Raw genomic sequence first — 25,224 nt, 5'->3', positions numbered from 1 at the left:
AACCGCGTGTGCAAGCAGAGATCTACCCGCATACATGCGAGACACCAGCAAGGAAGAAAAGAGCACCACCAGCAGTTAGCAGCAGGAACAGGCGTGTCTGTGTGTGTGTGTGTATGTGTGGAGCTTTTGTGTCCGCTGCTGATGCTCCCCACCACTAAAGTAACGGGCATGAGACGGCAGAGGCAGAAGGAGGGGAGGATGCGTTGCTCATCCCGCAGCAGCACCCACAATATGGTCAGCAAGGGCCACACCCCTTGACAGCCAACAACGCTGCGCAATGCGCTTTCTCTCAGCCGTCGACTCCTCTCCCCTCCCCTTCTTCCCCCCCTAACTGCCCTTCCCCACCCCCGTTCATCATCATGAGCAACTCTACGACTGCATTACGATACGGTTGCACTCACGCGTGAACTCCTGCACTGACACACGGCCGCGGAGCCGGATGAACTGCGCGAGCAGCGGGAACTGCTCCGGCGCGATGAAGATATACTTGCCGCGGTCGTCGAACACGCCGTGCACTTTGTCCGCCTGCGAGAGACGCTCAATGGTGCCTACAAGCTCCTCCACTGACACTATCAAGTCACGCGCCGCCGTCTGCAGTACGAGCACATGAATGCATTCCTCCTCACTCGTGCTACTATGCGCACCACCGGCAGAGCGCTGTGCACGGGCCTGCACCTGCGCCGCGCGGTCTAGCAAGAAGGATTGTACGCGCGCCTGCCGCTTCCGCACCTCGTCACCAAGTTCACCGCGCTCTTCCACGCCAATGTGCGAGATCCACTTGGCATATTCTTCATCGTCGGCCTTTTTCTTATCCTCGCGAAGCTGCTGCAGTGCCGCCTCTTCGGCTGCCTTGCGCTCCTCCTCGCGCCGCGCGACCTCAGCGTCGCGCAGCTCGCTGGCGTCCATGCGCTGTCGTTGTGCCTCGAGGGCAGCCTCTTGCGCCTGTCGGCGCTCCTCACGCTCACGCTCCTTCGCGAGCTTCTTGCGCTGCAGCCGCGTCATCTTTACGCCGTTCTCGTCCGTGTCGGGGATGCCACCGGCCCCTTCGTCATCGTTGTGGTCGTTCTCATCACCGTCACTGCCGCCACGGTGGGCATTGGCGCCGCGCCGCTGGTGTCGACGGCGATGTAGACCACCACCTGCACCTATGCGACGCCGACCAGCAGCGCCGTCCTGCCCGCCGTTGTCGTCCTCCTCATCTTGGTGACTCTCATCTTCGCTGTTATTGCCATGCCGACAGGCACCGGATCCCGATACGCTCTGCGCTGACCGAAGTCTGCCCTTCTTGCGTGCCAGCGCAGGGCCGCCGACGGTGCTGCTGTCAGTGTTGCGCTGCGAGATAAGCCACAGCAGCAACGCGCCGCAAACAGCGAGCAGCAGCAGCAGCGCGAGCGCGAGCGACACGTCGGACATCACATACAATGCGTATGAGTGTATGAGTGTGTGTGTGTGGGGAGGGGAGAGGGGGAGGGTCGGTGGCGGTGGTGGTGGGAGCGAAGGCAAGAGAAGGCGTGTGCGGATCCAGCACTGCGTGGGTGCTGTACGCCCGTGCGCATTGAACACACACGGACGTGCGTGTGCGGCGAGTTGACCATTCCCCCCCCCCCCCCAATGGAAGTCCGGGAGGCGGGAATACACGCACACGCGCAGAGAGAAGGGAGTCAAGCGGACGAGAGGGAGAGGAGGGTGGACGATCCAGCGAGAGAGGGAAATGAAGCTACGTGTGCATGCCAACGAGCCTCTTGCTTGCATGCCTGCGCGTGCTCCCCCCCTACCCACCTATTTCGAGCTGAGATCGGTCAGCGAAGGCAGGCAGGTGGGGGGGGGGGGAGGGGCTTACCTGCGGCTACGAGAGGCAGGCACCCACCTTGCACCCCTCGAGCACACGAGGAGAACAGGCGATCGAGCTAACACACATGCAAAGCGAGTGGTGTGCCTGTGAAGCGCGGAGAAGACGGCGACGGTGACGGGACGCTTGCCGTGCACAGAGCGCCATAGTCGAGGACGATGGAAAGAAGGCGAGGGGGGAAGGGTGAAGGGGGCTTGTGAGAATAGCTTTACAGGCCCCGAAGGGCACACAGACACCCATGCGTGCCTACACTCCGGCTCACGGAGCCCCTGTGCGTGTGCCTGCATGCGGCTGCGTCTTTGTGAAGAGAGCGTGAAAGGCGCGGTGGTTTACCATCAACTGGGAAAAATATTTAGTGGGGGCCGAGGACAGGCACATACACGATCGGAGAACGCAACTACAGGGCAGGGGTGAGGGCGGCGGCACTTTTGCATGCGACTGGCACAGCAAAGTGGGCTTAGCAGCAGCATCACTGCCACACACACACACACACACAGAGACGCATGCCGTAGAGACTAGAGATCGATGAAGAAGGCGGTGTCGACGCGCGTGCTGGTGTGTTCACGGCGGATGGAGCGCATCACGTCCCTCGCATGCTCTCGTTGTGAGAAATAGGGTTCCAGCGACCCTGCTTGACCCAGGTCGCGTCTGGGGCAGCGGTCGGGTTGTCCTTGCGGTGAGGTCGGTCAAAGGTGCGGCCACGCTGGGCCGCCGTTGCTGATCCATAGAACGGGTCCCGTACCAGCCTCGCCCGCACCTGGGTCGCGCGTGCGTACAGCCACAACGAGGGCTGCACCAGCAGTGCGGCTGCCACGTTCACTTCGGGAAGGTACGTGATGCGCGGTGACTCCAGCGACCGCAGCACGGCCGCCGTCAGAGCAGCGCTCGGCAGAGCGAGGAGCGGGTTGGGGAAGGACTCCGCGAGCAGCACATCGGTAAGGCCACCAAAGTGGTACTGCGCGTGCACCTCCAGGTGCTCCAAGGAAACGTGTGTCTGCTGCGACATGCGAGCCGCGATGTTCAGTAGGCCGCCGTTGTGGCTCGTCCCACACAGCACGCCTCCGAGCTGTGCCTTTCGCCGCACCCACGCTGGCAGGGTGGGTTGCACTATGCCGGCAAGAAGGCCGCGCAGTGCTGCAAACTCGTCGGCGAGCAGTGGATTTGGGCTACTCGCGTGAAGGCTGTACGACTCTAGCGGGCGGCGTTGGATCTGCGTAATGCAGTAGCGGTGCGCACTCGCGACGTCCACAGGGAGGAGGTGCTCGACGAGCTGCATACGCGATGTGGCTGCTGCTGCTGCCGCCACATCGCTGCTGGCGCTGCCCATGGGGCTCTTAAAGGGTCTTGTTGACGTCATCGTTGGCGACGATGACGCATGGTGCCGCTGCTGAGCGTGAGTCTCGGGGAGGGTCCGGCTTTCGAGTAGTGGTGTTTTGCTGGCCTCCAGTGACAACGTCCCCGGTCCGTACGCGATGTCATACAACTTCTGTCGTTCCTCCGGCGCCGTTGCGTTGTCGAGGAGATCGGCGATGTCCTCGGCGGCCGATGTCCCCAGCCCCAGCAAGCGCAGGCCACGCTGCGGGTCTTCATGAAGGACTAAGAGCCGTTGCGGGGCGACGCACTGGCTTACAGCCGCGTGCGCGAGGAAGGCAAGCGTGTCAAGCTGTGCGTGCGGGTCCATCACACCGTGGACTGCCGCAGACCCGAGCGACGGCGGCGTGGTCGCCTTTCTCCTCCGCTTTCCAAGTTCTGCAGCGGTGGCTGCACGAGCAGCACACAGCAGGGACGTGAGCTTACTCTCGGCACTCTTGCGTGCAGCGCCGTTCTGGATGTCTTTGCCAACGGTGCTGCTGCCAGCATCAGCCGCCTCGGGTGTGCTAGTGTCCTCGTCGGTCAGCGGCCTTGGCACGGACGACGGCCACTCAACCGCAAAGTTCGTCCCTAGCACGCGAACATCGATCTTGAACTCCCTTGTCAGCTGTTCAGCGAGCTGTCCAGCATTGCGAGCAAGGCAGAGCGGCCACGACAGCACGGCGGCGCGCTCGCTGAGACCCTCAAAGGTGTTGCGCCGCATCGCGCCCTGAAGGATGCGCATCTTATTTGTGATGTCTTTCATCGTACGCTCACTCAGCATGAAGGACGGCGACAACAGAGGCGATGCGGAGTTCGACATCGAAGTCGGCAGTGCATCAAGGTGCAGGGGCAGTTGTGTCTGGTACAGGAGCTTTTGAATGGCGCCGACCGTGGCATCCACGCGAGCCACGCAGAGCGACGCAACACCGCCGGCTCCGATGTCGATGGCTGCGCGGACGGGAAAGGGTTTGATGCGCTGGCTCTGGAAGATGCCTGTGTGCTCATCCCACTGATGCTCATCGAGTGCTGCGCCTTCCGCCTTTCCGCTGTTGGGGCCGATGTGCTCTGCTGCACGTCCAGGGCTGCGACAACGGCGAAGGTTTCTTTCGAAATTCGAGGTGCTGCAGGCCAGAGGCGAGGTGGATTTGATCCACAAGCGCTGGCACGACAACGCCACTGCCACCGCGCTGCAAGGGTCGTCGCCCCAGAGGCGAAGAGGCGAGCACCGGTGCGGCGACACTACTGGCATCCGTCGCACAACCCGCATAGCCGCGCTAGACGCTGCGGTGCTGAAGGCAATGGAAGACGAGGCGAACGCCTTCAAGAGCTCCTTTATTCTCTCGTTTCCTTCCTTCAAGCTGTGTAGGGCGAAGGCCGGTGTGCACCGCTGCCCACGCGTGGCTGTGCGTGTATGCCGGTAGGTGAGGAGTGCTGGGTTGCAAGGGAACGAGGAAGAGGCCTGGGGAAGCAAACAACAGAAAGGAGGACGGCAGTGCTGTGCTGAGTTAAGCAGATGAATGAGGCAGGGTGCACGGCGCAGTGCGTGGGGAAAGAGGGAGGGAGGGGGGACCGCATCTGGGCTCTGCGGGTGAGCCTGTGTGGGCACTAGAGAGAGAGAGGAGTCGACATAAAGCACACGCCAGCTGCCTTCCCTTCCCACGCTCACGTTTGCTCGCGACGACCACTGCTTTCACCCGAGTGTCTACTGAATAGGCTTTGTCCACGCAGCACCTCAATATCGCCATAATCCCCTTTTCCATCTCCCTCAGCTTGCTTACAGTGCAGGGAGGCGCTGACACCATCGCTGAGTGCAGGATGAACATTCCCTGCGAGCCCGAGTGCAACGTAGGTCCCCCTTCCGCACGGCTGGGAGGGGAAGAGGGAAGGGGCAAAGCGCGCAGAGGGCTGCGTCTCCACGCCCTGACACCAGCTCTTCTCATGAGGAGGGAGGAGCAAGATGGGATACGCTGTCTCTGTCTTACTAATGCGTACAAAATGGTGCGTCTGGGCGTGAAGGGAAGGCGAAACACGCCTGTGGAGCATCAGCCGCATCCCTTCACGCACGCACGAGGGATGGCGGGGGGTGGGGTGCTGATGTACATCGAATGAAGACACACACAAAACAACAACGACACACGTGAGGAGTGAGCGAGACAACGGAAAGCGGAGAGAGACGAAGAAAAAGGCGCCAACCACACGCACAGAGGCGTGCGCCGCAACACCGAGAGGAGCGCATGAACGGCCCAGCACCCACATCACAGGAGAAAGATACACTCGCTTCGATTCCCCCCATCCTCATCGACTGAGTGAGAAGCCACCGCCGACAAACTGCCGCTGATGAGGTGGCTTCTGGAGCGGGAAGTTTGGCCGTGGTGGCCCTGCAGTCAGCGTGTTCAGCATCGCCTCGTCCGGCAGCGCGCGCTGCCGGACGAGGCGATGCTGAACAGAGGCGTTGTCTACACTGCCGCTGCCCGCAGGGCCGCGAACTGCGGCTGTCAAGCCGCAGTGGCTGTTGTTGAGAAGGGTGGAGCCGCCTGCATGGAGGTGCGGACGCTGCTGTGTTGACGGGGTCAATGTGCCTGCCGCTACTACCGCCCCTCCGCTGTTGCCTACTGAGGAGACGGCAGCAGTGCCAGCTCGCCTGGCAGCTCCGACACCAGCACCCCAGGTTCGAGCTGCAAGCCTCTCTTCCTGTTGCAGTACGCTGTGCCTTGTCTTCTCCTGGTAGTAGCGGTGCTTCAGGTCTTGAAGCTCCTCCTGAAGCTGCGTGACGTGCACTTCCAAGGCCTCGGCCTCCTGCTCCGCCTCTGCTAACGAGTCTGTCATGCACAGTAGCTGCGCCTTGCGCTGCTGCAGGTTTTCAGCGCAGAGGGCCAGCTCTTCTGCGGCCTCTGGCCCCGGCAGCTTCGCGAGTTGCTGCCGCAACTGCTGATAGGCACGCTCCTCTTGCTCGACTAGGTCCGTCTTCACCTTCAACTCACCGTGCCTGCGCAGCAGCTTCGCCTGCAGGAGCTGCACTTTGGCGAGCGCGTCCAGCACCTCTGGCGCGTTACTTTCCATGCTGCGCCAGCAATGTACGTTGTGCTTGGTGCCAAGCTCGTCCGCCAGCGCCCGGACCCGCGCGCGGGACTTCGACAACAGCTTCTCCTGCTGCAACTCCTTTGTGTGAAGGCGGTCGAGGTAGCGAAGCCGCACCAGGGCGAGGCGGCACCTCAGCCGCTGCTCAACAAGCGAGTCGCGCGATGCCACCAGTGTCTGCAGTGCCCGCTGATACTTGTAGGCTCCCGACACCCGCGCCGCATCAGAGAGGCGTATCTTCTCACGGACCAGCTCGATTTCCTCGGAGCGGAGCAGCAGCTGCGCCGCAATGGTGTTGCGCTCGTGCTTTATAGCTGTCAGCCGCGCGCCTTGCTGCCGCGCCTCCAGATCGTACTGTGAGATCACTTGGCGAAGCTGTTGTGACTCGCTGCGCAGCGCCTCGACACGGTTCTCGGCATGCTGACGATCTTCGCGCAGGAACCGCAGGCGTTGCTCCGTGTTGGCAACATCCTTGTTCAGCTGGCGACTGAGGCCGTGCAGCTGGCACATATCCGCCTCTTGTTGGATCAGCTCTGTCTTCACCGACTCCAGCTCCTCATTCTTGCCTGTGTGTCGGTTGCGCAGCAGCAGCAGCTCGGCTTCTGTTTCCTGCAGCGCCTTCTCCGTCTTCTGGCGATCCACCGCCAAGGTGTTCAGCAGCTCCTGCTGTGCCTTCAGCTTCTTCTGGTGGTGCACGATATTCTCCTCCACCACCTTGGCCTCGCTGCGGCGAGCGCGAATGGTGTCGAGGGTCCGGTGGTAGTTCAGCAGCGCCTGCTGTGCCTCCTTCGTGTGCTTCTCGTGGTTCTGCTCGGCGTAGTAGATAGATTTACGCATCTGCTCGTTCTCCGTTCGCAGCACCCCTAGCTGCTGCTCGAGGCGCCGACCCTTGCCAGCCTCGATGACGCGCTGCCCCTCCACCCTTGCACTCGCCGTGGCCTTGAGAGTGTTCGTGTGCACTGTGCTCGTCTTGCGTTGCATCGCCTTGGCAACTTCGCCTTCCAGCACGCCGCAGTCCTTCTCCTCCTTCGCGAGTTGGGTCAGGGCAGTATCGACGGAGTTCGCGCGCGTTTGCACTGCCGCGGCGGCCGTCGCGCGCTTTTCGACGAGTGCGGAGAGCTCCTGCTGCTGCGCTCGCGCTGACTTCTCCAGCCCACGAAGCTTCTTCTCTTCGCGCTTCAGCTCGTCTTGCTGCTCGCGCAGGGCAGCTTGCCGCTGTGGCAGTTCGTGTGTAAGCATCGTGTTCTCGCGCTCGGCAGCGGCCAGCCGGGCTGCCTCGACGGCAAAGCGCTCCTGCCGCTCCTGCAGCTGGCGAGCAATAGCCTGAATTTCCTGTGCCATGCCCTCCGCCTCCTTGGAGGCTCTCTTTTCGTCTCGTATGGCTCGCTCCACCTCAACACCGCGCTCGTCCAGCCGGCGCATGCACAGCTCCGTCGTGTCGCGGTACTGCCGCACGCTCGCTTCCTTTGCTGTCCGCTCCCGCTGCTCCACCTCCAGGCTGGTGAGCAACTCCTGGTAGGCGCGACGTTGCACCTCTAGCTCGTGTTGGGCTGCTCTGTGTGCCTGCTCGACTGCGGCGAGCTGCGCGCACACCTGTCGGTGCTCTGCCTCAGTTCGATTCAACGCCGCGTGCAGCACGACGGACTCCTCCTCACGATCCTTCTTAACAGCGAGCAGATTCCGCAAATATGCCTCTTGGCCCATCGACAGCCCTGCTGTCCTCTCGACTGTGGCGTCGAGCTCCGTGACTTGCTGCCGCAGTGTATGCAAAATCTCGCGGCTGCGCTGCTCTTGATCGTGCGCGGCATCAGCTTTTGCCCACGCCGCCTCGATTTCACTCCGCAGACTTCGGATGGCCTCCTCATCCTCTTGTGAAAGGTGCATCGCTGTTGCAATCTGCTGGTGGTGCGTGTCGAGCTCATTGCGCAGCTCACGCACTTGCCGGAGGAGGCGCTGCTCTCCATCGTGGCTACTGAGGAGCAGGCGGTGCAGTTTTTCATACTCGCCTCGGAACGGCTCCAGCTGTGGCTCAGCGGAGATGGCGCGCAGCACCTCCATGTAACGCTGCTCAATCGTCTCCAGCTCGACCGTGGATAGGCCGCCTTGTATGCCGTCAGGGGCGGGGGAGGCTGGCGGTCCGGACTGGCCGGCTCCAGTTGTCGGGGACAGAGGTATCACAGTGCTGCCCTTTCCAGCCCCAGCGGTAGCCGTATCGTTGGCGTCAGCTACCGGGGTCCCGCGCGGTGACAGCTGCGGCAGTTCCCGCGTCGGCGCCTCCCCGTCAGCGCTAGACATGGGCGCGTATAGGCAAGTGCGTGTAAATGTGCGTCTGTGCGCACGTCACTGATGAAGGGTGGAGCGTGCGATGTGTGCGTGTGTGGCACCCACTGAGGGAGAGAGACAGAGAGAGGTGGGGGGAGGGACGCGCTTCCTTTCCCTCTGCTGCTCTTCCACGCCTTCGACTGGATACTGCTGCTGAAGTCGAGTAGGTCAGTTCTTGCGTGCATGAGGGAGTGGGAGGGTGAGGGGAGGAGAACCAAATGACGGCGCGGATAGAAAGAGCGGAAGGGAGGGGAGGGGGAGGAGAGAGACGCGCTTGGATCCGCCTACCCCCGTTGACGAGCACAGAGGGCAAACCAGAAGAGGCATCGGCCGAGAGGGAGAGAGATGCCGCGAGGAGGGGCGCTACTCCATTGTGTGTGCGTGGGTTCTTCTACGTCAAGTGAAATAATAATAAGCTAAGAACAGCGACAAGCAAAACATTCGCAGGTCCGCGTGGGCTTGTAGGGCGTCTCGTGGGCAGCGAGACGCATCCTCACTCCGCATCGCCCCCTCTCTGACTCGCTCTTCCTTTCTTCTCTCAGTTCGTAGTGGAGGAGCCTGTGGGGAGGGGCTCGCAGTAGCCTTCGCCTTGTGTAGGGGCGCGTCGGCGTCGCCTCCGCCTCCGCCTCCGCCCGCTCCTCCACATTGAAAAGGGCTATCACTTCGCACCAACCCACACCTTTACCGTCCTGCTGGACTCACAAGGAGCGCGCGTCGGAGGAGTCGTGCGATGCGGCGCGCACGAGAGCATGGAGGCAGGCGTGCTGGCACTGATACAGGACGGAGAGGCGTACAGGTATCTGCCCCAAAGCATTCGCATCGCCCAGACGTCACCGGCGCTGCTGCTGCGGCGGCAACGATGTCCGCCGGGGTGCTTGCTGGACAGAGCTGTCGTCATCATTGTCGTTGACCACGTCGCCACCCACATCATCTCCATCGGGAAGTCCCGCACCTCTGTCAAAATCGGCGCCTGAGTTGCTGCTATTGCAGCTGGCCCTGCACCTGACGCTCTTCACGTCTGCGGTCGTCGCCACAGTCGGAGTCACCGGCAACGGTGGTCCCACCGCTGGGGGTAGAAGTGGCTAGTTTTGCACCCCTCATTTCCTCGCCCTCTTTCGCCGTTAGCTCCAGCGGGGGCAGCTTCGGTGTCGACTGGCTGCCTCAACAGTGAAGAGTATCACCAGTGCAGCACAGCTGCCCCCCACCGTGGCCTATATCGCCCTTCGCGGTGTCTCTGTCGACGTACGTCATTTGGGTTGTTCCCACGTTGGGCACAGGCGGCGCGGAGCCGGACGCGTCGGAGAGAGTCTCCACAGACAGCGGCGGCGGTAGACCGGCGCGAGGACGACGACTGCTACCTCTGGCACGCGTAGAGCTCGGTGTTTGCAGCCACCGCTCGTGGAGGTGGCTGGGATCAGGTGTCCGTTTCAGGGGGCTTAAGCACGGGCCGTGGGCCAGGAGAGAGGACGAGCGTGGCTTTGGCTGCTGCGTCACGACACGTCTTGCCGCAGCCTTACCATCGCAGCCCGTAGGAGGCGAGCTTGACAGCCCCTGCGCTCCCTTTCCACTGACCTTGGCAGCGTTGCTCGGCTTCTGTGTCTTTCCGTCCGGGGTCACGGGTGCCCTTGCCGAAGTTTCAGCCTCGTAGCCTGATCGCATCGACTTCGATGACACTGACATTGCTGATGCTGCTGCTGAGGACACTGGCTTGGTGAGCCTCGAAGTACTCAAGGGTGTCAGGCGCGGCGACCACGACGACGAGGGCGGGGACACGACCCCGCTTGGTAGCGTATTCGCCGTCTGCATGAGGGCGGCTGCGGCGGCGCTACGGGGGCGCACGACTGCATGCTGCGAGAGCACCGACGCGTCATCAGATTGCGCATACGCTAGCTTCGGTGGGTGGTCCTGCGGTAGCATGGGAGGCAGCGTGTACGGTGCCGCGAGGGAGGTGCTCATGGTGTTGCTGCTGCTGGTGCTGGTGCTGAGGTGCAAGACCTGAGTGGGGTGTGGGTGGTGGCACTGCTTGAGACGGCTCGTCGATGAGAGCGGCGACATGGGCTGCGCGAGGCGTGCCGAAAGGTGACCAGCGGTCACGCCGCTGCCATCAGTACCACCCACCGCCGGCGACGCGGAGATGTCAGTTACTACGGGCGACGCCACCGAGGCCGGGTGGGCCATACTGGGGGAGAGGGGAATCGCCCTGGTGCGGAAGACGTTGCTGGCAGACTGAGCAGACGCCGCCAGTGGGACGGATGGCAGAACCCCCGACACCGTGGCCGACGACAGCAACCGAGTCGAGGTCCACTTCCTCGCCTGGTGAGCGGTGGCAGTCGTCTGCAGCAGCTGCTGCTGCTGGGGATGATGCGCGACAGCGACGGGATGAACGGGCTGCATCGGGCTGAGCCGTTCCCTAGGCGAGGAGAAGCTCATCCCTTCCGCGCCGACTGCGGTGGCGGGGGCTAGGGAATGGCCGAGCTGCGCGTTCAGCCACCGTTGCGGTGTGGAAACAAAGCTACCACTGCTGCTATGGGACTGATGTGGGCCAGCAGAGCATTGGCATAGCCCCTCACCACCGGCGAGGATGGCAGTGATACTGGCCGGTGTGGCGGGACTCCGCAGGATGGTCTTGTCGTCACCGCCCGCGGCGGTTGCCACCCGAACAGGAGGGCTCTGTAGCCACGACGATAGTAGACTGCGCTGAGGATGCAAGCTGCGGCTTCGATCGCTGCTGCTGTGCGTGGGTGATGCGCTGATGGCCGCGTTGCGCCATGTGGGGAGACTTGCGCAGCTTTGCAGGGGAATGCCACCCGCCGTGTCCATCAACTCCACTTCAGCAGCCTCGTTCTTGTCCTCGCGCTTCGCGTACGTACTGCAGGTGTTCTCTCCCACATTGCTGCGGCGAGCTGCGTCGCTGCGGGGTGTGGCGGCGAGGGAAGAGATAAAGGCGCCCCGCGGCTGCCTCGCCTGTCGCCACCCGGGTGGCTCCTTTGCCATGCTGGCTCCTCTCCGTTGCTGCCGTTGTCGTGGCCCGGCTGTTGCCGGTTTGTTTGCCAGCCGAGCCAGCGTCGTCGCTGTCGCCGCGCTCGACGCGCAGCGCGCAAGACTGGCAACTGAACCGGTCAGGGTGTGTGGGGAAACGCAGGACGCCGACGACGCTGCAGGAGAGTCGGCGATGGCAGTGGTCTCTGTATTGCCGACATCGGTGGCACTACCGTCACTTTGGTGCGTGGCGCAGACAACGCTTCGCCCACCACGCACACCAACGCGCGGTGTGCTCTTGAGGCAGCCGTCACTGACTTCAGCGGCGGCGTCCAAGGCTGTCCTCACCTCGGCGACGGCGCCTCCGCGGTGCTCGCTGTGCAGGGCATTGAACAGGCGCTGCGATGCCACGCCGGTGGTACCGCTACTGCTGTGACACGCAGCAGCCTTCTCTGGCGTTAGTTGAATGTTAGGGGGTGCCTGGCCAGCAGTAGCAGCAGCAGCAGCAGCAGAGCTCGTGCCTGCTGAGGCACACGCGGGGCTCGTACGCGACGAGGTGGTGGTGGTGGTCGGCGGCGGCGGCGGCAGCGGCACGGATAAGTGCCGCGCACTCGGGAAAGAGTGCTGGGACCCGCTGACGATGGGTATTGGCACCACTGTCACGGCCCTTGCTGTGGAGGCTGCTTGATGCACGTTGCGTTTGTGTCGGCGGCGCCGTGAGGAGGTGGATGGCGGAACCGGCGATGGAGCGGACGGCCCACCGAATAGGTCGCGGCGACGCTGTTGTTGCTGTGGCGGTAGCGCGATACGCGACTGCTCCTCCAGCGTCTCCGTGACCTTCTCGTTGTCATGGTGTTTAGTGTACACCTCTGGCGGCTGCCATGCACGATCGCTACCACCCCCGTTGCCGTCAGGAGTTGCCCAACTGTTTGCACTCTCTGCGCAGGTGCCAGCGCTGCCACGGCCCGTCGCCGTCGCTGCCGCCGGAGCAGCACGTTCGTCCTCGGTGGTGCTCGCGTGCAGGGATGACGTCATGTCAAGCCGCGCGTCCGTTATCGAAAGCGACGGCACGATGGGTGACTTATTAGTGACGGCGCCGCTCCTACTCGCTGTAGTGTTGGCGTCCAGCATCATGGGCGGCAACCACAGCGGCAAAGGCGTGCGCTCCTGCTGTGGCGCACTCGCCAAGGATGACACCACCGACTGCGGCACCAACATCGCGCTGGCTGCTCGTGATGTCGTCGTCGTCGTAGCCGTTGTGGTATTGGTGATTGAGGAATGGAGGGACGTACTGCTGGAGATCATCTTGGGAGGGACCGTACTGCCTGCCAAAGGTAGCGGTCCCACAGAGGCACCAGTTGCTGCACTCACACACGGTGTGACTGTGGCTGGTGCCATCCACGCGATGTCCACGCCATCGACTGCTGGTGTGTTGGTGGCTGTGCCCGTGGTAGCAGCACCACCGCGGCTCCGCATGGCCTCGCCGCGCGCCACGCCCGTCAAGCACTGCGTGGTGAGCGATGAAAGCCGCGGCGAACGACCCGCCGGCGGGACGCGCTCACATCCAACCGAGAGTGACCCAGACGAGGAGAACGGCACCGCGACGACCGCGTACCTGGCGTTCCCCGAGCGGTCACCGATACTGCGCCTATAACTGCTGGCTCTGCGGCTACGCGAGGTGGCCACAGAGGCCGTCGAGAGGGACGCGCAGAAGCGTTCGTGCCGCTCGCTCCCACTGTTGTCGATGTCACCATCGAAAGTAGCGCCGTCTTCGTTCTGGTCACTGACGCCGGCGCTCCTGTTGTTGTCCGTACCACGACGCTCGCGGTGGCTGCTGTGGTGGTGATGCCAGTCTGCAGCCTCAGCGGCGCCATCGCTGCCTGCCCCCGACTCTAGCTGCCGCACTCTCCGCTGCAGCCGTGACACCATGGACGACATGGCCAGGACTCGTCGAAACAGCTCCTTGACGGCTGACCCTACGCGTCGCTGAAAGCGATGCCGCTTCTCCTGCTCCTCATGCACGCTGTGCACGAGGGTCGTGAAGTTCTCCTTTATACTCGTCACATCCATCGTGTTCAGCACCGTCTGGGCGAACAACTCATTGATGGCGGTGGTATTGTCCGTACCGGGAGGGAACGGCACCTTACGAGGCGCCGTCACGGTCGCTCGGCTGCCAGTGGCGGCTGCTGAGCCTGAGGAGGTGAAGAAAGGTGTGCCAGGGCGGGGGGTGCTCAGCGCCTGGTAGAATGCGTCCAGCTCAGCTCCGGTGTATGCGGCGGAGCTGGCCGTGGTACTGCCGGAACCGCGTGTAGCCGTGGGGGAAACCCTCGAAGAAGCGGACTCGCGGGCCTCGCACTCCTCACTGTTTCGATGGAGTGTCTGTGGATGGAGCTGCGCTTGCTGCTGCTGGGGGTGATCGATGAGGGGTGGCACCTGCGTGAGCGGCGAGCGTAGGTGCTGTCGGCTGCCACGCTGCTGCTCCTGATGCGCTGAAGAAGTAACGTCTGGCCTATCATATGCGGCCTCGACAGCGCGCTCTGCTAGGGGCCCGCTGAGACACGATGGCCTCTCCTCCTCCGCCGATGGCTGCGTGGGGGAGTGTTGCTGCTGCTGAGATGGCGGACGAATCGACATGTGGAATTCCACCGGTGTGGAGCAGCACGAGTTCTCTGATGAAGAGAGCAGTACCATTGGTACTGCCCATGCTAAGCCGCTCATTGGCGTGGCGCTTGCAGGGGTGCTGCTGACACCAGCAGAGATCAACGTTGACGCTGCGGTGGCATTACCAGAGGAGACCTGCACGGGTGTGGACAACGTGTCGGCGGCGGCAGCGATGGCGTGTGCCTCCGCTTGCGACGTGTGCGTTGGACGGAGAACAGTGACGAGGGAGCTCTGCCGCAGGCGACAGACGCCGAGAGAGGCGCCCAAGTGCGACACCATCGGCGGCTCGTTGGTGCTGTCACTCGCTACCACCACCGATGCTGTGAGTGTATTGCAGTGGCTGCTGGAGGAAGTCGTGGAGAAGATAGCACGCGCACATCCGCCTCCGATACCTGCACCGGCACCACTGCTCACCTCCTTCCACTTGGTGTTAGCAAGGCTAGCAGGGGACAGCGAAGGAACAGCGCCAAGGCTCTCGTGGTGGTGATGTTGGCTTCCAGCGCCGTTCTTTGTGAGGGCGTCATCCTCTTCTCTTCCCTTCCCGGATGTGCTTGCAGTGGGTGCAGCTGCGTCTGCCGGCGTCGGCGACCCCAAAGAATAGGCCGGCTCGTCTGCGCCGTGCTGGCGGCGGCGCTGCTGCGAGTGCGACTTCAATGCCGCTGTTGATGTCGCTGCCGCTGTTGCTCGATCACAATTGTTGTGGCTGTTGTTGGTGGTCTGGCGGCTGCGATGATACGGCTCGTTACACTCACCATCGTATGCTTCGCTGCTGTTCGCATCTCCTGCACCGTGAGCGCGGTGCTCTTCTACAGCTGCTGGGCCAGATGACTGCTGCTGCTGCTGCTGCTGCTGCTGCTGCTCTCTGTGTGCCTGTGTAAGCGGCGCGTGTAGGGAAGTATCGAGCCTGTTCTGCAGCGCCTCTCCGCGCGCTTGACGCTCTTCAAGGCGGTGAATGCGGTCGAGGCACAGAGCGAGGAGGTTTGCTAGCGCCGTTTCAGACTTTACTGTGCCAGTGACCCGAGGAGGTGCGCGCTCATCCCTGGTGTCTCGCACAGCCGTCCATCTACCCCCCAGCTCGATGGGCTTATCGGTGCCATTGACCTCGGCTGTGGCGAGGACAGCACTGGGTGGGGTAGAGGCGTCATTGTCGCTGCCGCCGTCAGTCGTGATGGCAGCGGCATCAGCGGCGTTTAGCGGGTACGTCAGACAGCTGCTGGCTGTTGAGGCAGGCATCGACTGTCTCTCCTTGGCGCTCTTTTTTCCCCTGCCTTAGCCTTTGTTCGCAGGGCACACAAGGGGCGAAGACGAGCCCAAGAGAGAGGGAGAAGCCGCGTCGGTGGGCGCGTGGGGGCCCGTGCGTGTGAAGGGAGGGAGGGAGGGGGGAGGGGAAGAGGAGGGGGGACGGTGAATGGAGAAGTACGCTGTAGCTGAGTAACGAGCCTGACACCACACACACACACACACACACACACACACACACACACACACACACACAGACACACACACAGACGCGCAGGGCGAGGGACGGAGGGTGAGGGTGAGGCGAGGTGCAAAGTAGCGATCGAATGAGAGAGACAATCCCGAGAGAGAAAAGCGAATGAGAGAACGGCGCGTCACGCACGCACACGCGCGCCAACCCGTGTGCGGTGTGAAAAACTAAAACAGGCGATGGCGACTACGGCACCGCACAGGTGTGATGAGGGAGGGGAGACGAGGGATAACGGGTGAGAGGGTGACGTAGGAGGACAAGGATAAGGGGATAAGATGCAGATATACACACATGCACAGAGAGGGGTGAAGAGAGAGACGTTGGCACCAGTGAAGGCAGGGGAGGGAGGGAGGGGAAGGTGGAGCTCTCGTTTTCTCTGAGCGCCTCGCAGATGAGGAAAATTTTCCAAAGACACAAGAGGAAAAGGGATGGGCAGAGAGAAGCGAGCGGCTGAGGAGAAGGAGGGGACAGAGTGTTGCACACACACACGCGCACGCACTCCGAAGACAAAGCTGCGGAAAGAGAGGCCGATGAGAGGGAAGAGGCGGGAAGAAGAGGAGGAGAATGAAAACCGTATAGGACCACACCGAGGGTGAAGAGGGGGGGGCGCAGGTCCCCCCGCCTGGAGCTTGCGAAGACGGGAAGAGAGTAGGACGGATAGCAAAGCCAAGGAGGAGCAGAGCGCGGCGAGAGAGAGAGACGGCGGTGTGCGCTAGCGGCAGAAGAGAACAGAGAAGGTAAGGACGAACGACACAAGGAGGGGCTGAAGTACACCCGCGCCCACACACGCAGAGGTTAAGAGGGGAGAGAGGGAGGGGGAGATGACGATGCTATGGAGGGCAACTGAAAGAGACGGTGGCGGCCGTGAATGGAAAGCAAAAAAAAAGCACGCGCATACACACTGACACACGAGCAGCGTGAGGATGAAAAGCGAAGACTGCGACGTGAAGACACGCAAGTCGGCGAAGAGGGAAGACCCTCCCCCCTCCCCCAAAGAGCAGGCGAGCCAAGGAGGGAAAAGGGGAGAGATGGGGGAAGGGGGAGGCGGGCAGGCAGACGACTGAGCGGAAGAGGGGCGAAAGAGAACGAAGGTTAAAGCGAGATTGGCATGTGCGGGGCGTGTGCGCCGAGGGAAGGAGGACACCCCAACAAACAGTAAAAGGAGTGCGGTGTGGGGTGTGCGCCTGTGTGTGTGTGTGTGTGTGTGTGTGTGTGTGTGTGCTCGGCTTTATCGATAGCGCCCAGTCGACAAGAACCACCGCCACACAGCAGGCTGATGGAGAGAGAGGGGGGAGGGGTGGGGTGCAGGGCTGATCTGCGTGCACCGGGACGGCTAGTGTGTGCGTGCGTGTGTGTGTCACGAGCGGCGCGGGCAATGGAGGAGGAGGAGGGTGGGGGGAAGAGAAAGAAGCCAACTGACCCAAGCGAGGAAGAGGTGAAGAGGAGGGTTGATCTGAGAGGAGAGCAAAACTCCCGCACCGCGTAAACAAGAGAGAAGAGAGAAAGTATGGAGGGCTACTGGAGGAAGGAGAGAGAAATGGTGCTCAGACAAGCACAAACGCCAACCACATCACACTCAAAGAGAAAGAGAGAGAGAGATCTCGACCACCAGAGCAGGGCTGTCGACGACAAAACGGTAACGACCCCCCCTCCCCTCAGAGACACTATACTGCGGCGATGCTTTGAGGTGGACACAGATATACGTGTGTGTATGTATCCTTGTCCTTCCAACGTCATCCACCTCTGCCGCCCTTTTTCTGTCGTTGTTGCTCGTCCTTGGGCGACAACTCTACTGCCCTGGCGGAGCTCACCCACTGTGCACTTTCTTCTACAACGTGCGTGCCTTACCCCCTTCTCTGGCTGGCTTGTCAGTGAGTAGCGATCTGTGCGCTCGTCGATCAAGGCCGATGACTCACCTTCTCGCTATGTTCGAGCGAGCAGTGCTGCTGAGGAGGAGGATGCCAGTTGAATGAGAGAGGTGGACTACTCAAGTGTCAAGGCGGACAGAAAGAAAAAAAAAATACGGTAGGGAGTTGCCCAGGGGTCCGCACGGATGGTAGTGGTGGCGATGGGGAGTCTGCATATGGCGCGCAGACACCAGCACAGCCTCAGAGATGTCAGAGGAGGGGCAGGGACTCTGTGTGTTAGGTGAGGGAGTGGAGCACGGGCCGGTGGAGAGAGGCGGTGAGGTGGTGGTGGTGGTGAGGTGAACGCGTGAGCAATCACCTTCAGCTAACCACGAAGGGAGGAGCAGAGAATGTCCGCCGCCAGCAGCAGCCTGAACGCGCCTGCAGAGAACGCCGAGATGATTCCAGGCAGGGAGGGGGGAAGAGGATTGGGGTAAGGGGGCGGAGAGGAAGGACGTCAGACTGGAGTCCGATGAATCGGGAGGGCGAGAAACGTGTTTTACTTCGCAGCCGCTCACTTTTCTTTCCTGTCCCAGTTCGCCTTAGTTGCTCCGGTGTGTGTGTGTGTGTGTGTGTGCGAGTAAAAGAGCACCGACACATCAAGCCTGACGATGGACCCAAAGAGGAGAGGAGTGTGGGTGCGTCGCTCTCTCTCTCTCTCCGGGTCAACACGACGAACATACAGCAAGAGAGAGAGAGAGGAGGAGGAAGACAGATTACGAACAATACGCTGCGTAAAGCAGCCAAGGAGGTGGGGGCAGAAGTGCCACGAGCGAGGAGAGTCCCCTTCCTCCCTTCAAAGCGACCATTTATCTGCTGCACAACACACGAGCTCAGAGCTCCCCACGCGCCCCTCGGCCTGCCCCAGCTCCCCCACCCAGTGACGTGAAGCAGCGATGCACCCGCGCCTTACAGCAGTGCTCTGACTCTCAGCCATCGGTGCACCGCCCCTCCCCCCGCCTTCCTCACACTCTTCCCGCCCCCCGCCTCACGTCAGCGGGCAGCGCGGGCCGGATGGGATGCGCTCCAGCCACGCGGACACGTCGCCCATCACACGGGTGGCGCAAGCATGTCTGCAGCCGCAGGCCGCTCCGCTGCAGCGCCACCCAGAGCCGGGCCGCCGACATCAGCAGCGATACAGAGCTTTGGCCTCGCGGCGTCGTCGGCACTGGCAGGGAGAGAGGGCAGGGGGAGGGAGGAGGGACTGCTTGGCCTCCCCAGAGAGAGAGTGGGGTGCGGTGCTGGACCGCCCTGGGATGCCACGCACTGAGGCGTCCTCCAGTCATCAGAGAGAAGGAAGGGATAAAGAAACGAAAACAAAGTGAAATTGCACGCCGAGGATGCTAAGCGACTCTTGATGCTGCTGGCACTTGGTGTTGGGCGGTAGGCGGCATTGGTGATACGAGCAGGCTCGAGCGCAGAGAGAGAGAGCGAGCGAGCGAACGAGCGAGCGCTACGGCGTTGTGGATCGCTTTCGTTTTCATGTTTTTCCCACACTTCTCTGCTCGTGATGCGCTCTAGCCACGGTGATGAGTGCAGCAGATGAGCTTAAGCAGATTTACTGAACAGAAATGTACAGGAGTAAGTGATGTCGCGCACGACTGGCACGACGTACATACACACATCCCTACGCAAGCACCCAAGCACACGGAGAGGAGGGATAAGCAACCCAGAGGATGCGGAAGCAGCATGGGGTGGGGGCCGGCGACAAGTATTGTACGGGGCCGTGAGAAGACACACGTGGGTGCGCGTCTCTCCGAGTGTGCTTGTCTCTGCGTGTGTCTCTTCGTTTTCTCTCTGAGATTATGATGCGTGACAGCCACCCGCAGGTGATTTCTCCCGTTGCCAGAGCAGAGAGAGAGGGAGAGAGGGAGGGAGAGGTGGCAGGTGCAGGCAGGAGAGGCGGCCACAGAGACAGGCAAAGAGGAAACCGGCACCCTCCCCCCTCCCCCCAGAGGAGTTCATCAGCGCCAGCGTCAGCAAGCGTGAGGCGCACTAGAGGGGAGAGTCGATGGCAGGGAGGCTCACAGAAAGGAAGGTGGTCGGGGCTGCACGAACCGAGACATGTCCTACACACTCGATGCGCTTCCACCTGGCCACTTACCTTAATCACGGCACACCGTCGGCCCTGGAGGTGTTCTCACCACCAGCCCGCGGCACTGCGATGCACAGGCGCTGCATCCCCTGACGTGCGTTTGCATGATGGCAAACATGCTTTGCAGCTCCACAAGTAGTTGTGGCGGCGACGGGGTAGCGGTAGCACCAGTGGAGGGCGGCAATGACGATGTTGTTTTCAGCCGATGAAGGTCTTGGAGAGACCACCCCTCAGCCCGCTCCACGAGGTAGCGACGGCGCGCGTGGCAGCGCGCACGTGGCGGCAGCGACAGCGGCACTGCCGCGACGCCCGCTGCGGGCGGGTGTTGGTGAGGCGGGGGGATTCCAGTTGCTCTATCAGAGAGGCTGCTCAGGGCTTGGCTGCACGGAGCAGAGAGAGACGCTGCCTGCGGAGTTGCTACGCTGTGGGAGCGCGATGCCGACGCCGCCGCCGAGGCGAAGGGGGGAGGAGCTATATCTTGGGTAAGCAGATAGGCCTTAACGTTGTCCACCGCGCTCTCGACCACTTCTGCTGAGCGTGAAGAGCGACCCGCGACATTTACTACTGTGGGCGAAGGCTCTGGAAATTGCCGTGACAGAGGAAATGCCGTCACCTCTTCCAGCACCTGACCGGCCAGCTCGTCCCCACACCGCAGCCCCCAGACCTCATGCCTGTACCGCGGGCACCACCAAGCCTGTGCGTGCAGGAGACTCATTTGTTGCCGCAGCCGCGATGCCGCGGAGAGAGCCGGAACACGCACGTACAGGGAGGGGTTGATGGCGGACACGTCGTAGAGCTGAGGAAGCGGTGTCATCGGCGGAGTTGTCCCATCAGTATTCCTGTTGCGGCTAGGGATGCCCTCCAAGCCCCGCAGAGGAGGAATCCCTGGAACGCTCTGATACCCCCGCGCTCCTTGTTCTTCTTGACTGAGCAAGATCGGCAAGCCTTCACTGTTAATTCTGCTAACATAGCCACTACCACCAGCCGCGGTGGCACGCTGCCCACCACGTTCTAGAGTGGGCACACTCGCGGCGAGGCAGTTCTCCTGGCCGTTGCCGTTGCCGAGGTAGAACCGCCTCTGCAGAACGGCGGCCGCAGCGGCCGATACCGGAAAGCGTGTGAAGTCCCATCGATGTAAGACGTGGGCCGGAAGGACACACAGCGGCAGTGGCGCCGCGATGCGCTGCTGGGGTGGGTCGGCTCGCCCACTGGCATCTCTACTTCCCGTGGCGTTGAGGGCGCTGGCGACGGGCGTGGACTGGGCCACGTGGCGTGCCGCCCACCACTCACACAACTGGCCCGATGCCCTCCCAAGAGCCGTACGCACGGGCGACTCATCAGCGTCACGCGCCTGCCATTCCTCCGGTGTTATGTAGCGTGTTTGGTAGCCTTCTGAGACGAGTGTACCCCCAATGGCGCTTCCTGCCGCTGCCAACATCGCTGTGCCGGGGTCAGCCCCAGTGAGCGGGCTGTGGAAGCAGCGCCAGCACAAGTAGTGGCCCTCATACGCGCAGAAGAGGAATGCCGCATCAGCAGAGCTGCCGCCGCCGCCATCGCCGGTCTCGTCTCTGCGGTGGTAGTCATAAGCGGCGGGCTCAGAGGCTGGCTGTCGTGTGGTCACTCGCCGAGCGGCCCGCGTGCGATTGTGCCTGCTAGACTGCGTACTGTCGCCTAGCAGGCTGTCACGCTCGCTTGCACTGCTAATGCTCCCGTTGTTGTTGTTGTCGTCGTCGCCAGCCACACCATCGTTGCTGCTAAGATCTTCATTCTCTGGTGCGTCCAACGGGGCCCTTGCGTTGTGCCGTACGCCACCACGGCCGCTACCAATGCTGCTGATGGCTTCTTGGGTCACGTGGGCTGCGGTGACTGGAGTCAATCTCTCATTCTCCTCGTCAGAGGAGCGGCATCTTGCCATGCACAGGCACACATGCCACAGTCTGCGACAACACGGCAACGATGTGATCGCCTGACCACCTCCACAGCCGCCGCAGCAGCAGTGGAAGTGACAGCACGAGCAGGTCAGTTTTGCACACAGACTTCGAGTGAGTGCAGAGCACCACTCAGAGAAGTAGAACGGTGGCGGCGGTAAGGCGACGCCGCACCGAGCGCAGCAACTACCCTGCGCAGCGAGTACGGCGCACTGGGCTGCACGTGTGGTGGGTACGTCGAAGGCCACACCCACCAGGCGGCACAGCGGTGCGCGATCACGCGGGATGATCGGCGGCGGGGGAGAGGACAAGGACAACGCTGTGGCAGTGAGCAGAGCTCGGGACGACTCCACTATAGCCGGGGCAGACGCTGTCATGACTGCATGCGCACTTCTGTGCCCATCCGAGTAGTTCAGTCGCCGTTCCACCGGAACGCTCGCCTCGCGCACCGGCGGCAGGTCAGCTTTGTTCCCTGAGATGGACGCGGCGGCTTCACCACTCGGTGCCGCGTTTGACACCGCAGCGGCCACGCTCGGTTCAGCCGGTCGCCGCTGTGCTTGTGTAGAGAGAGTTTTCGAGGGGCTGGCTGCGCTTTCGACTTCATCCCCAGCGAGCGCGCAGCGCGGAACGGGGCACGCCGTCAAATGTTCGGTTCCCGCTTGCGCCGCAGCTGGTGTGATCGGTGTGTACGCCTCTGCCACTCGGTGTGCCCACTCTGTGAGGAACAGAAGGCGACACCTCTCGCGCTGCTGCTTCGCCGCGTCCTGCGGGGTCGAGCATTCCGCATCGGTGTACGAGTTCGATGCGTGCGGCATTGGTGTTGCAAGGTGTGCCGAGGTGCCGTCATCGGCAGCGGCTCTGCCAGCCTCACCCACAGTGGTAGAGGACACCCATTGCTGGTGCTGCTGCAGCACCGCCCGAATGTGCTCCAACGTGCGGCAGACGTTCGTTATAGGCGGCGGGTGCGAGGAGGCGGCATCCACAACATCGGCGGCTTGGCCATCATGGTCTCGGTAGCCTTTACCGCCATTCTGTCCACCGGCAGCTTGGTGCATAAAAGAAATGCCGCGGTGCCTTTACCCCATACCCCCACGTTCCCCGTTGGTGACACGCAGTGCTCAGCTCCCCCCAGGCGCGGTGGTCGTGGGTGTAAAGAAGGGGCAAGAGGGGAGGCGTGGAGGGAGAGGTCAGACGGCCTCTGCTCAGCTGTGCTGTGGAGGCGTTTACTCACGCGCGTTCAGTGGAGTGCTGTGGCGTATATAAAGGGGGAAGAGGGTAGGCGGAGCGAAGGGAAAGAGGAGGGATGCCGAGCAAGAGGGAGAGGTGGGAGGTGTCTGCGTGTGATAGGAGGCACGGCACAGGCGGCGGAGATAAGTGCACCGACGCACACCGAAAAGCAGCACGCGCTCCCTATCCGCAGAGATCACATGTGCGACTCACCCTGCAACCCGCAGACTCTCTGCCGGCACGCATTCGCTGTTGTTTAGTTTCCTGCTAGCATTCCACCTCGCATCTACGCTGATGTGCGTCTGATTTATTCTTCCCAAGCTGCGCTGTGGCTGGAAGGGGAGGGGGAGTGCGCGCGCGTGGCTGGGCCAGCAGCTGCTGCACCTTGGCGGAGGATGTACTCCCCGACTGAGGAGCGGCAGAAGGAGGTGCTGGGCAGGGGAATGGGGTGAGGGTGAGGCCGTGCTGTTAGGGTGTGTCGTAGTGCGTAGCAGCAGAACACAAACAACGCCATAGCGTAGGGTGCCGTTCATGGCCATAAGACTCCTGAGAGGTGGAGGAGAGGCGAGTGTCAAGGCCTGCGGTAGTGAACTGCATCACTGACCCCCCCTGTCTCCACAGAGAGCACACATTGCTGCTTCAAGTCGCCGAAATGCTTCCAGGCTTCGCTGCTGCACGGCCGGGTCGACCCCGCGAGGGACGGCACGGGAGTTGCCCAGGCGGTCCTCCAGTTCTCGGAGCATCGCTCGCGTTTTCGCAGCCATGTCGCTAGACGGCACTCGAGGCGTCCTCAGCCCACTGCCAGGGGCGCGGCGGGGTAGGTACCGGGTCAACGCGTCCATCCCTTGAAGTCCATTCGACTCAAGAATGTGCTCGTACAGAACGTCGCGGTACGCCTCTGTTGCCGCCGTCAGGCGCTCTGGCGTCTCCTCCACTATGTCTGTCACGGCGACTTCCTCGTCACTGCGATCCAGCATTTCCGCGCCACGGCGCACCGCCTGCATCAGCGGCTGTGGCGGCACTCTCGGCAGGGGTGAGACTGGGTCGCTGTACATTGCGGTCTCCGCAGTGCCGTCGTCGGGCGGCACCCCGCCATCCAGTTGGCGCATTGCCTCCCTGAATGTCGTGCCGGTGCCATGTCGCTGCGATGTGGTGTGGAAGGCATCGCCTCCGTCGGCCGTCAGCAGCAGCCGCGACGCTGACGGTGGCTTCTCCGCGACACGCATGTATAGTGCTTGGAGGGCGCGCGACTTAGCCTGCAGCTCATGAGCAACGCACAATAACTGCCGCTCCTTCTCCTTAAGCTGTGTCGCACGCTTGTTCAGCTGCGCTTCACGTGTGTCTAGGCGATGCGAGTGCGCAGCGTTCCGCGAAAGTCGCGTGTACCCTGTGGCGACCGCATCCGCGTCCCTCGTGTGATGCTCCTCGATGAGACTCTCGGTGAGAACCTCTTCCAGCGGCCGTGCACACTCACGCAGCTCGACGCCTTCGGCGAACAGCCGCATCATTTCTCCCCTTTCGTGAAGGCGCCTGCCCACCTCAGCGATGAGCGCCGCATCCCGGTAGGGCGCCGCTTGTGGCACGAGGGAGTTGCCTACCACGCCGAGAACGGTAGAAGCATCACTAGCCCCCGAGGACGATGGTGACGAAGAACCCGGCCTCACTGGCACACCACCGTACGATGCGGACAGCCGTGTCCACAACGAGGACGCCTTCTCCGAGACCTCTAGAAGTTCGGCTTTGGCCGCTTTCAACTTCGACTCCATGATGGCCATCTTGGCCTCTAGTCCGGCGCATCGATGGCGTGCACTGTCGCGTTCCTGAACGGCGTCGTCAAGTTGACGCTGCACCTCACTGAGATCACGGAATCCTTGCTGATGCGCGATGTCACGTTCGCTCATCAGATACGCCACCTCCGCCTCAAGCTTTGTAATTTGGTTCCGCGCAGATTCGCGCTCCTGCAGAGCGTGACTGCGATACAGCTTCACTTCCTCTGTGCTCCCAGCAAGACGCGAGCGAAGGTCATCGGCTTCGTCGAGAATGCGCTCGACGAGTGATGCAAGGCCCACAGGCTGCACCTCCCCTGCGTCGTCGAGTAGTTGTCCACCTCTCACACATGACAACGCCTCCCTCAGCCTCCTCTCCTCCTCAACCAACTGCCTTAGATGGGCCTTCAGATCCGCATTTTCGGCCTCCGCAGCAGCCTGCCTCAGCTTCAAGCTTTCGCAAACTTCACACAGTGGCTGCTGAGAGTCGTCTATCTCATCCGTCCGCTGCTCTGCCTCCCACTCGAGTGAAATGCAGCGACGTACCATTCCATGCAGGCGCTGCTGCAG

The 25,224-nt window shown here is 62.3% G+C and overlaps 6 protein-coding genes across 6 annotated transcripts in view, besides 1 other annotated feature; all 6 read right to left on the bottom strand.

Annotated features, from left to right (window-relative positions):
• Nucleotides 1-369: 369 nt before the first annotated feature.
• On the bottom strand, nt 370-1,413 carry LPMP_030310 (hypothetical protein; the record flags this gene model as incomplete). Its single annotated transcript, XM_010702672.1, has 1 exon — nt 370-1,413. One exon carries the CDS (start codon nt 1,411-1,413, stop codon nt 370-372), a length of 1,044 nt encoding a protein of 347 aa, XP_010700974.1.
• A 1,016-nt stretch (nt 1,414-2,429) lies between these two features.
• LPMP_030300 (hypothetical protein) lies at nt 2,430-4,469 on the bottom strand (the record flags this gene model as incomplete). The annotated part of the gene is made up of 1 exon (XM_010702671.1): nt 2,430-4,469. One exon carries the CDS (start codon nt 4,467-4,469, stop codon nt 2,430-2,432), a length of 2,040 nt encoding a protein of 679 aa, XP_010700973.1.
• Nucleotides 4,470-5,497: 1,028 nt separating this feature from the next.
• Nucleotides 5,498-8,338, bottom strand: LPMP_030290 (hypothetical protein; the record flags this gene model as incomplete). The annotated part of the gene is made up of 1 exon (XM_010702670.1): nt 5,498-8,338. One exon carries the CDS (start codon nt 8,336-8,338, stop codon nt 5,498-5,500), a length of 2,841 nt encoding a protein of 946 aa, XP_010700972.1.
• Nucleotides 8,339-9,763: 1,425 nt separating this feature from the next.
• On the bottom strand, nt 9,764-15,475 carry LPMP_030280 (hypothetical protein; the record flags this gene model as incomplete). Its single annotated transcript, XM_010702669.1, has 1 exon — nt 9,764-15,475. The coding sequence occupies one exon, from the start codon at nt 15,473-15,475 to the stop codon at nt 9,764-9,766; it is 5,712 nt and encodes a 1,903-aa protein (XP_010700971.1).
• A 2,957-nt stretch (nt 15,476-18,432) lies between these two features.
• Nucleotides 18,433-18,929: a repeat region.
• Nucleotides 18,930-19,743: 814 nt separating this feature from the next.
• On the bottom strand, nt 19,744-22,716 carry LPMP_030270 (hypothetical protein; the record flags this gene model as incomplete). Its single annotated transcript, XM_010702668.1, has 1 exon — nt 19,744-22,716. One exon carries the CDS (start codon nt 22,714-22,716, stop codon nt 19,744-19,746), a length of 2,973 nt encoding a protein of 990 aa, XP_010700970.1.
• Nucleotides 22,717-23,484: 768 nt separating this feature from the next.
• LPMP_030260 (hypothetical protein) overlaps nt 23,485-25,224 on the bottom strand; it is a gene marked incomplete at both ends in the record, with an annotated part of 6,770 nt that continues 5,030 nt past the window's right edge. The window contains one exon of the mRNA XM_010702667.1: nt 23,485-25,224. Within this exon, the coding sequence (XP_010700969.1) occupies nt 23,485-25,224 (1,740 nt within the window).

The sequence above is a fragment of the Leishmania panamensis genome, assembly GCF_000755165.1.
Source record: "Leishmania panamensis strain MHOM/PA/94/PSC-1 chromosome 3 sequence".
NCBI lineage: Eukaryota > Euglenozoa > Kinetoplastea > Trypanosomatida > Trypanosomatidae > Leishmania > Leishmania panamensis.
This window is presented reverse-complemented; position numbering and strand designations above follow the sequence as displayed.